Source organism: Tupaia chinensis, unplaced genomic scaffold (assembly GCF_000334495.1).
Source record: "Tupaia chinensis unplaced genomic scaffold, TupChi_1.0 Scaffold138584_1, whole genome shotgun sequence".
Classification (NCBI taxonomy): Eukaryota; Metazoa; Chordata; class Mammalia; order Scandentia; family Tupaiidae; genus Tupaia; species Tupaia belangeri.
The window spans coordinates 103,965-116,166 of NW_006198478.1; the positions used below are offsets into that span (position 1 = coordinate 103,965).

At 37.8% G+C, this 12,202-nt stretch overlaps 1 gene segment (V, D, J or C); it reads right to left on the reverse strand.

Moving 5' to 3' along the window:
- Positions 1-9,631: 9,631 nt before the first annotated feature.
- Positions 9,632-10,321, reverse strand: LOC114004550 (T cell receptor alpha variable 3-like). The segment is given in 2 exon segments: positions 9,632-9,974; positions 10,065-10,321. Coding segments are annotated over 2 exon segments (384 nt in total).
- Between the last annotated feature and the right edge of the window lie 1,881 nt (positions 10,322-12,202).

The following is a 12,202-nucleotide window of genomic DNA, read 5'->3' on the forward strand; positions in this document are numbered from 1 at the left end:
AGTGATTTTTTCGATAAAAGACTGTTGGCTACTTGGGAGAAAATGAGCAAATGTAAATCCTTATGTAAAAATTAATTTATTTTAAAACATACTCCTTTTAACTATGTGGTTAAAAAAAATATCTGTTACTTACAGAATCCTCCCCCACTCAGCCACCATTAATTGGACAAAGGTAGATTTGGGGCTGGACTGATTTTAGCAACCCACACCCATGGCTAACTGAATACCCCAGGGAAGAGCACCCAACTCACACTGAGTCAAGGACATTCTAAATTGGGAAGAGACAAGAGAGAAAGAGAGACAAGTACATCAACTCCAGTCCCTCTCAAGAGTGTGCATATGATGGGAGAATAGAAACTGTAAGCAGCCAGTTCTAACAGCTTAAAACTACATGTTTAAATCCACCCTTGATTCAAACCCTCCTTCCCTTATAGGCTGCCTTTCTCTCCTTCCTTTACAGCTGAGCTCTTTTTACATCCTTATCTCACATAGCATTTTGTGCATCCTCTGTCTTAGCATTTACCAAACTGTTTCAAGGTGTTAATGTACTGTGCACTCATACAGTCAACATTTGTTAAACAAGGACCATATCGGGAGTTGGGGTAACCATAAGCAAAATCACGGTCTAATGGCTTATGGAGCCTCCAGACTGGGAAAGAAGAAGAGTGGTTAAATGACATGCTTGAGAGAACAGACTCCCTAAGATTCAGCTTGCCAGTTAATAGCTCTGTGACTTAAGTGAGATAATAAAGTTGTCAGTACCTTAGTTTCTTTACTTTTAAAAGATTGATAATAATAGTTGTGAGGGTATGTGTGCTGGCCAGAGAAAGAGAAAAAGAAAAAGAGAGAAAAAATACCACCATTGAATGTGATCACGCCACGATCCTTTTATCTCCATTTCTCCACCCCATCAGAATTTGGAGCATGCGTGCAAACGTGCCTCATACATTTTCAAGACTGGGATTTGATTCGTAGTCAGCCATATGGGATCCAGGTTCAAACGCACAAAACATAACCACAGTTATGTTTTCAAGTTATTATACATGTTGAATATTAACTCCTTAGTAACCGCAGTGCTACCAGGTCAGTCCTTAGTTTTTCGAGTTATTATACATGTTGAATATTAACTCCTTATCAGATGTACGGTTTGAAAATATTTTCTCTCATTTATATAGGTTGTCTCTTTATTCGGTTGATTATTTCTTTGACTGTGCAGAAACTTTTTACTTTGAGGTAATCTCATTTTCTGTTTTGCTTTTACTAACTCTGCTTTTGGGAAGATATCAAAAAATTCATTATCCAGACCAATTTCATAGAGTTATTCTCTATTCTTCCTTCTAGTAGTATTAAAGTCAATTGTTTTTTCCTTCCAGAGGGCACATGTACTCACAAGAAAGAGAGAGAAAGCATACTTCCTGGAGAATGGTCATGTCACAGTTCCTTCTCCTCCATTAATCAATCCTGTGAAACTTGGAGCACACATGCACAAACATCCAGCATGTTTCCCAAGCTTCCAGATCTTGAACTAAAACTGTGAGACCAATTGCCATAACTACCAGGCCACAGAGGGGACCCAAGTCACCTTTTCGAGTGAGTGATTAGAAGGTACCTGGCACATAGAACTTGTTGAATGAGCAAATTCTATTATTTCAAATTATCATTTTGTTATAATAAATGACACATCCTAAAACCATACCTACGTCTTGTGGAGGGACATAAAGACTTCAGAGAAATGTGCTGGCCTATCCTCAGGTTTTCTGTTCAACTTCCCCTGCAGCCTCCATTACTGTGTCACTCACAGCACAGAAGTACAGAGCAGAGTCACTCCAAAGGGCAGATGGTTTCTTCAGGTGGAAAGAAGTTTGGCTCTTATTAAATTCAGCCTCAAAACCGTAGCTGCCTTTCACCAGGCTGTCCCCTGAGATGTATTTTAGAAGAAACTGGAGGCCTTGGTTGGGATATTGGACATACCAAAAGAGATAAGGACTCCAAGAAACTGAATAAGTACATCTCAAAGTCAGAGGATCCCCTTCTGCAACATTCACCTGATCTTCTGGTTGATTCACTGACTGAGCTCTCAGTCCCCCTGTAAATGAAGCCACAGTGCATCAGTGACACTTCTGAAGAGAATAGTTGATCAAAAAGTGAAGTCAAAAGCAGATATTACTCACTCAATGTGAAGAGAATCACAAAAATCAAGATACATCTAGCGGCCATGGATGAGCTTGATTGGGGGCTTCTTTCCAGACCACTTCAGTGGGAGAGACGGCCCCACCCCAGGCAGTAGATGCTTAGAGAACACCCACCAACCCTGAGTCAGCATGCGGCTTTTAGAGAAATTGGTGAATCTGACGCGTACCTTCTCTCTGTTGAGCAATCTTTAATCCAGTCTCTCTAAAGTCTGTGAGGAGAAAGACTTCTGCTCCTCTTGTATAGGGACAAACCTCACACTGCATTGCCCCCTAGAGTTCACGCGGAGATTTGCTGACACTACTGTCATGTAGCAGGTATTTCCTAATGTTATCACTGGAAGACCTCTGGATTTCTACATTTTCCCAAAGAAAAATGTAATTGGTATTCCAAGGAGAGAAAAAAAAGAAAAGAAACAAAACAGAAGCTTGCAAATCATGATAGAAAAGATGCATGCTACTGAGTCAGACTTTAAATGGTTTATGCTTTTTATGATAATGTAGAGTCAGAAAAGTGAAATAGAATTTTTTAATACAATGGGAAAATGCATAGGTGAAGAAGGAGAAATGTAAATTTGCAGAAATACAGAACAAAAATTAAAAAGAGAGATAATGGGGGGGAAAAAAGAAGAGTAAGGCAAGAAGAAAAATGGCAAAAAAAAAAAAAATAGGAACCGTGTTCTTCTCTCTACAAGTAAGTTAGAACTGACTTCTGTGTAGACATCTCTGACCAAAAAGTAACTCAGACAAGTTTTCCTGTAAGTTCAGACTATTGGGACTCCATCCACAACAATCTTTAGTCGTAAAATTATACCAAAAGCACTTTCAACCTTCTCTTCAAACATTTTTAGAGCAAGAAAGGGGAAGGTACAATATTATAAATACCTCCTTGCACATTTGTCTCACTAAATAGTATACTATTTAAAAAAAAAAAAAAACAGATCTCAGTGAAGGGGGTGAAAATGGATATTTTCCATATGCAGAGGCTCAAATGAAGACAAAGGTCAAATAAAGTACATATCAACCAAAATTGTATGGTCAACTAATCTTGAGACATTATTATCATAATGAAGGGCTCATTTAAGTGAAGGATAGACGGAAATTTTATACTTAAAAAATGTCACTCTATTGGGCCAGCAGGTGGCATGGTGGTTGAGGCAGTGGACCCCCCCATATGGCTGACCATGGTTCAAGTCCCAGACGTGGTGCTTGCTTTCTCATTTTATTTCTCTCTGTCTTTCGCTAGTGAGTGCAAATGTCATATAGCAAATTTTAAAATAATAAGCATAATAATAAATAAAATTAAATAATTAATTCTAAAAAAGTCACAATAGCAGCAGAGTGCTTATTTGATAGATTCTAATTAAAGAATAAAAGCAGGTATCAATATAATAAAGTTCTTCCTCTTACTTGCCTTCTTTTCCCTTTAAATATTATCCAAATAAACCACATATTTTGGGAAGAGGATGAAAAAGTTGTATGCTTGAAGTCAGAAAAAGAAAAAGTAAAAGATATTTCTTTCTGAAAGCTTTGCTAAGGATACCACGCCTTTTAAATTTTTTTATTATTTATTTCTTTTATTCTCTTTGTTTTTTGGTGTTTTTTTGTTTTGTTTTGTTTTGTTTTGTTTTGTTTTGTTTTGCTATATGGCACATGCACCCATCAGAGAGAGATGAAAGAGAGAGAGAAAGTGAAAAAGCAAGTCATCAGGTCAAGGACTTGAACCATGGTCAGCCATGTAGGAGTCCAGCGCCTTTACCACCATGCCAACTGCCAACCCCAACATACTGATTTAATTTCCTTTAGATATATACAACCATAAGCAGGATTGCTTGATTGTATGCTAGTTCTATTTTTAATTTTTATACTGTAATTATTTTATAGGTGACACATAATAATTGTACATATTTATGGGGCACGGTGTGATTTTTTTATACCTGAATACAATGTTTAATGATCAAATCAGGGCAACTGACATACTCATCACCTCAAAGTATTTTTAATTTTTTGAGAAATCTCCATATCATTCTCCATGGTGGCTACTAATGTATATTCCCATCAATTGTGTACAAGGACTCCCTTTTCTCCATGTGCTCATCAAACTTTATCGTTAGTCTTTATGGTAATAGCCATCCTAATAGATGTGAAGTGATATCTCATAGTGTTTTTAATTTGCATTCTCTTGATGGCTACTGATGTTGGGATTTTTTTTTTTACATGCCAATTAGCCATTAGTATCTCTTCTTCTAAAAATTTCTTTTGGGGCCAGAAGTTGATGTGGTAGTTAAAGGCTATGGACTCCCATATGGCCAACCGTGATTCGAGTGCCAGAACTGGTGGCTTGCTTTCTCTCTCTCTCTCTCTCCTCTCTCTTCTCTCTCCCTCCCTCTCTTTTTCACTGTCTCACTCTGATCAAAACTGGAAATAATCATTAGTTAATTAATTAATAGTTAAATAAAAATTATTTTTTTAAAATATCTTTTAAGGCCTTTTCCCCATTTTTTAACCAGGCTTTTCTTTACTAGTTTGGGCTTCTGGATTTTTGGGGTTTTGTTTGTTTTTAATATTTAGTGGATTATTTTTGTTGTTGTTTTTTAATTTTCCAGAGGGTATATGAACTGGCCAGAGAAAGGAGAGAGAGATAGAGGCCAGAGAAAAGAGAGAGAGAGAGAGCACCTCCATGGAACGTAGTTACACCACAATCTTTTTTCTACATTTCTCCATCCCATAAAGACTTGGAAAATGCATGCACAAGTGCCTCACATGTTTTTCAAGTCACCAGGGCTGGGATTTGAATCATAGCCAGTCATGTGGGATCCAGGTCCAGAAGCATAGCACTTACTCACAGTGCTACCAGGTCAGTCTTTAGTTGTTCGTGTTCCCTATATATGTTGACTAGTAACCCCTTAAGAGATGTATGGTTTCCAAACATTTATTCTCATTTCTGTGGGTTGTTTCTTCACATCGTTTTCTTTGTATGTGCAGAAAATTTTTACTTTGATATAATCTCATTTGTCTGTTTTTGCTTTTACTACCTGTGCTTTTGGGTACATATCCAAAACTCACTCCCCATTCAATTTCATAGAGCTTTCCTCTATGTTTTCTTCTAGTAGTATTAAAGTAAAGTCCATTTTTAAGTAAAGTCTTTTTTTTTTTCCCTGCCAAAGGCTATAGACACTCTATAGAGAAAAGATCTTCCTGGGGAATGATCACAATGCAATCACTTCTCCTATACACTCTATAGAGAGAAGATCTTCCTTGGGAATGATCACAATGCAATCACTTCTCCTATAATCCATTCTGTAGGAATTTGGAACACACATGCACAAACATCCAGTGTGTTTCCTACCCTGATGGGTGTAGAACTCAAACCACGGGATTGCATGTAAAATCCAACTCCTATAGCCACCAGGCACAGAACTGAACCAAGTAGCCTCATCTAACAGCTGCTTAGCAAAATGCCTGGCACATAAGGACTTCTTGAATGAGCAAATTCTGCTGTTTCCAATTTTTCATTTTGCTATACATAGTGACACATCCTGAGACCACACCACCCTCTTGTGGAGGTTTGACTATCCTCAGGTTTTCTGTTCAGCTTCCCCTGCAGCCTCCATTACTGTGTCACTCACAGCACAGAAGTACAGAGCAGAGTCACTCCAAAGGGCAGATGGTTTCTTCAGGTGGAAAGAAGTTTGGCTCTTATTAAATTCAGCCTCAAAACCGTAGCTGCCTTTCACCAGGCTGTCCCCTGAGATGTATTTTAGAAGAAACTGGAGGCCTTGGTTGGGATATTGGACATACCAAAAGAGATAAGGACTCCTAGAAACTGAATAAGTACATCTCAAAGTCAGAGGATCCCCTTCTGCAACATTCACCTGATCTTCTGGCTGATTCACTGACTGAGCTCTCAGTCCCCCTGTAAATGAAGCCACAGTGCATCAGTGACACTTCTGAAGAGAATAGAAGATCAAAAAGTGAAGTCAAAAGCAGATATTACTCACTCAATGTGAAGAGAATCACAAAAATCAAGATACATCTAGCGGCCATGGATGAGCTTGATTGGGGGCTTCTTTCCAGACCACTTCAGTGGGAGAGACGGCCCCACCCCAGGCAGTAGATGCTTAGAGAGCACCCAGCACCCCTGTGTCAGCACAGGGCTTTTAGAAAAGCCTTTTCCTCAGGGAAACTGCTGTTTCTTGATATACGTATCTTCTCTCTGCTAAGCAGACTCTTAATTCAGTTTTTATAAGATCTGTGAGGATGAAAACTTCTGCTCCTCTTGTATAGGGACAAACCTCACACTGCATTGCCCCCTAGAGTTCACAAAGAGGTTTGCTGATTTTTCAGTCATGTAGCAGGTATTCCTGTTGTTATCACTGGGAGACCTCTGGATTTTTACACTTTCCATATGGAACACAGTTGGTGTTCAAACAGGAAAAAAACAGAAGTTTGCAAATCATGGTAGAAAAAATGTACGCAAGTGAGTCAAACTTTAAATGGTTTATGTTCTCTTAAGATAATGTAGAGTCAGAAAAAAGTGAAATAGAATTTTTTAATAAGATGGTGAAATAAATAGAAAAAAGGGGAAATGTTACTTTGCATAAAGACAGAAAACATTAAGAAGAGAGATAAAGGGGTTGGCAGGTGGCATGTCAGTTAAGGTCACTGGACTCCCACATGACCGATCGCAGTTTGAGTCCCAGACCTGGTGGCTTGCTTTTTCACTTTCCCTCTCTCTCTCTCTCTCCCCCTCTTACTCCGTCTCTCTTTGGTCAAATTAAAATGAATAAATAAATAAATAAATAAAGTTTAATAAACTAATCATTTTAAGAATGAGAGATAATAAAAAAGAAAAAGAAAGTATGCTTAATTAGACAAAAAATGAGAGGCTATTTGCTGATGATAATTTATGTAATAATATCTTTGTCTTGACCGACATGCATGGCCTATGTGTTGGAAAAAGAAGTGTTGTACACTGTAAAGATATGACTAAATGTAAATAAATGAATAAAATATAAATAAATTAATTAATACTAAAAAAAGAGTAAGTCAAAAGAAGAGAAATGGCAAAAAAGAGAGAGAGAATATTGTTCTTCTCTTCACAAGTAAGATAGACCAGACTTCTGTGTAGACATCTTTGACCAAAAAAAAAAAGTCTCTGACAAGTTTTCCTCTAGGCTCAGCATATTAGAAGCCCATCCCACAACAATCTTTAGTCATACTTTTATACAAAAAGCACCTTAAACCTCTTCAAACATTTTTAGAGAAAGAAAGGGGAATCTACAGTATTATAAATACCTCCTTGCACATTTGTCTTACTGAATGGTAGACTATAAAGAAAAAGCAAAACTCAATGAAGGGGGTGCAAAATGAGTATTTTCCATATGCAGAGGCTCAAATGATGATGAACATCAAATAAAGTACCTATCAAACAAAACTGTACGGTTAACTAATCTTGAGACGCTATTATCATAATGAAGGGCTCATTTAAAGAGGAGGATAGGCTGAGATTTTGTGCTTAAAAATGTCACAGTAGAAGCAGAGGGGTTATTTGATAGATTCCAATTTAAGAGATGAAGGCAAGTATCAATCTAGAAAAGTTCGTCCTCTGATTTGTCTTCTTTTCCCTGTAAATAGTATCCAAATTAACCACATATTTTGGGGAGAGGATGGAGAAGTTGTTTGTTTGGAATCGGAAAAAAAAAAAATGTAGAATATAGTTCTTTCTAAAGTCTTTGCTAAGGATATCATACTTTTCTAATGGTTTTTCTAATTTTTTAATTTATTTTACTTATCATTATTATTATTATTTTAATCTGCTACAGGCACATGTGCCCATGAGAGAGAGTTGAGAGAGAGAGAGCGTGCGCGCACTGCCAGGTCTGGGACTCAAACCATGTCAGCCATGTGAGGGTCCAGTGCCTTAACCATCACGCCACTTGCCATCCCTGACATTCTGATTTAATTTCCTTGAGATACATACCCAGAAGTCAAATTGTTTGATCATATGATAGTTCTATTTTTAATTTTTACATTACTTTTAGTGACATATAATAATTGTACATATTTATGGGTATGGTATGATTTTTTGATACATGAATACAATCTATAATGATCAAATCAGGGCACTTGACATCCTCATCACCTCAAAGTATTATTAATTTTTTGAAAAATCTCCATACCATTCTCCATGGTGTCTATACTATTCCATCAATGATGTGCAAGGGTTCCTTTTTCTCCACGGGCTCAACATTTATCATTGGTCTTTATGTTTATAACTATCTTAATAGATGTGAAGTGATATCTCATAGTGGTTTTAATTTGCATGTCCTTTATGGCTAGTGATGTTGGGGATTTTTTTATATGCCTATTGACCATTTGTATGTCTTTTTTCAAAAAATGTCTTCTAAGATCTTTTATCCATTTTTTAACCAGATTTTTGTTTATTGGCTTGAGGTTTGGGGTTTGCGGGGTTCTGTTTTTTGTTTTTGGTATTTGGTTGATTTTTTTTTTTTCTAAAGGCCATGTACACTGGCTAAAGAAAGAGAAAGAGAGAAAGCACCACCATATGATGTGGTCACACTGCCATCCTTCTTCCTCCACTTCTCCATCCCATCAGGATTTAGAGCAGCCATGCACACATGCCTCACATGTCTTTCAAGCCACCAGCGCTGGGATTTGAATCACAGTCCGCCACGTGGGATCCAGATCCAAATGCACAGCACTTAAGCATGGTGCTACCAGGTCAGTCTTCAGTTGTTTGAGTCCCTTATCTATGTTGAATCTTAACCTTTATCAGATGTATGGTTTCCAAATATTATCTCTTTTATGTAGGTTGTCACTTCACTCTGTTGATTTATTCTTTGACTGCAGAAACTTTTACTTTTATGTAATCTCATTTGTATGTTTTTACTTTTACTACCTCTGCTTTTGAGGACTTACCAAGAATTCATTGTCCAGATCAGTTTCATAAAGCTTTTCTCTATGATTTCTTCTACTAGTCTTACAGTAAAGTAACTTTTTTTTTTCCTGCCGAGGACATATAGACTGTCCAGAGAGACAGAGAAAAGAACAGGGAAAAGGCACCACTCCTAGGGAATGGTCACACCATGATCCCTTCTGTTCTACTAAAACATCCTCTTGAAATTTGGAACACATACGGACACAACACAATCAGCGTGTTTCTCAAACTGCCAGGTTTTGAACTCAAACTATGGCATTGCCATGTGAGATCCAACTCCCATAACTACCAGGCCACAGAGCTGACTCGAGTCATGTCTTCTAACGAGTGCTTATGTGCACAGTACCTGGGACATAAGGACTTGTTGAATGAGCAAATTCTGCTGTTTTAATTTATCAATTTTATTATAACAAGTACACATCCTGAAACCACAACACTCTCTCGTGGAGGGACATAAAGACTTCAGAGAAATGTGTTTGACTATCCTCAGGTTTTCTGTTCAACTTCCCCTGCAGCCTCCATTACTGTGTCACTCACAGCACAGAAGTACAGAGCAGAGTCACTCCAAAGAGCAGATGGTTTCTTCAGGTGGAAAGAGGTTTGGCTCTTATTAAATTCAGCCTCAAAACCGTAGCTGCCTTTCACCAGGCTGTCCCCTGAGATGTATTTTAGAAGAAACTGGAGGCCTTGGTTGGGATATTGGACATACCAAAAGAGATAAGGACTCCTAGAAACTGAATAAGTACATCTCAAAGTCAGAGGATCCCCTTCTGCAACATTCACCTGATCTTCTGGCTGATTCACAGACTGAGCTCTCAGTCCACCTGTAAGTGAAGCCACAGTGCATCAGTGACACTTCCGAAGTCTCAAAAAGTAAAAAGCAGATCAAAAAGTAAAAAGCAGATATTACTCACGTGATGTGAAAGAAATCACAATCATCCAGATGCATCTAGAGGCCATGGATGAGCTTGATTGGAGGCTCCTTTCAAGCCCACTTCAGCTGAAGAAATAACCCCAACCAAGCAATAGACTCTTACAGAGGAACCAGCACCCCTGTGTCAGCACAGAGCTTTTAGAAATGACTTTTCCTCACGGAGCCTGCTGTTTCCTGACATGTGTATTTTCTCTCTGCTCAGCAAATTCTTGATCCAGCTCTCTAAGCTCTGTGAAGATAAAGACTTCTGCTCCTCTTGTACTACAGGGACAATCCTCACAGTGCATCGCCCCCTAGAGTTCACACAGAGGTACGCTGTCTATATTGTCATGGTGCAAGTATTTCCTGCTCTCATTGCTATGAGACTTTTAGAATTTTACATTTTCCATTTGGTGTTCCAAGGATAAAAACAGAAGTTTGCAAATCATGGTAGAAAAGATGCATCCTGACTGAGTCAAGCTTTAAATGGCTTATGCTCTCTTACAATAATGTAGAATCAGAAAGAACTGAAATAGAATTTTTTAATACAATGGAAATATGCATAGGTCATGAAGGAGAAATGTAATTTTGCATAAATTGAAAAACAAACAATAAAAAGAGAGATAAGGAAAGAAAAAAAAACAGAAGAAAAGAGTAAGGAAAGAAAAGAACAATGCCAAGGAAAAAAAAAGAAAGGAACCTTGCTCTCCTCTACAAGTAAGTCAGAGCTGGCTTCTGGGTAGACCTCTTTGTACAACCTCCATGAAAAATGGGATGGGGATTTCTCAACATAAAAATTAAACATAGAACTATCATATGATCAAGCAATTTCACTTCTGAGTATGTAGCTCAAGGAAATTAAATCAGTATGTCAGGGATGACAGGTGGCGTGATAGTTAAGCAGCTGGACTCCCACATGGCTGACATGGTTTGAGTCCCAGACCTGGCAGTGTGCTCTCTCTCTCTCTCTCTCTCTCTCTCTCTCTCTCAGCTCTTTCTGATGGGCACCTGTGCCTGTAGCAGATTTTTTAAAAAATAATGAATAAAATAAATTTAAAAATTAGAAAACCATTAGAAAAGTATGATATCCTTAGCAAAGACTTTAGAAAGAACTATATTCTACATTTTTTTTTTTTCCGATTCCAAACAAACAACTTCTCCATCCTCTCCCCAAAATATGTGGTTAATTTGGATACTATTTACAGGGAAAAGAAGACAAATCAGAGGACGAACTTTTCTAGATTGATACCTGCCTTCATCTTTTAAATTGGAATCTATCAAATAACCCCTCTGCTTCTACTGTGACATTTTTAAGTACAAAATCTCAGCCTATCCTCCTCTTTAACTGAGCCCTTCATTATGATAATAGCGTCTCAAGATTAGTTAACCGTACAGTTTTGTTTGATAGGTACTTTATTTGATGTTCATCATCATTTGAGCCTCTGCATATGGAAAATACTCATTTTGCACCCCCTTCATTGAGTTTTGCTTTTTCTTTATAAAGACAAATGTGCAAGAAGGTTTTATAATACTGTAGATTCCCCTTTCTTTCTCTAAAAATGTTTGAAGAGAAGATTAAAGGTGCTTTTTGTATAAATTTATGACTAAAGAGTGTTGTGAGGGACCAGCAGTTAGCGTAATGGCTATGTCGCTGGACTCTCATGTAGTTGACCGTGGTTCAAGTCCCGGACCAGGTGGCTTAAACTCAGGTCAGGTGCTTGTGTGTGCATGCCCAAGATCCCAAGAGAAGAATGGAGGAGAAGGGATTGCAGTGTGGCCATCCCCCCTGGGGGGTGGTTTCTTACTTTCTGTCTCTCTGTCTCTCTCTGTCTTTCTGGCGAGCACATGCGCCCTATGGCAAAAACCTCTCCAAAAAAAAAAAAAAAAGAATATTGTGAGAAGGAGTCCCAATGTGCTAAACCTAGAGGAAAATTTGTCAGAGTTATTTTTTTGGTCAAAGATGTTTACACAAAAGCCAGCTCTAACTTACCTGTAAAGAGAACAAGGTTCTCATTTCTTTGCCATTTCTCTTCTCTTGTCTTGCTCTTTTCTTCTGTTTTTCTTTTTTATCTCTTTTTTTATTATTCTCTTATTTAACTTTATTTATTTTATTTATTTTTAATTTATTTATTCATTTAT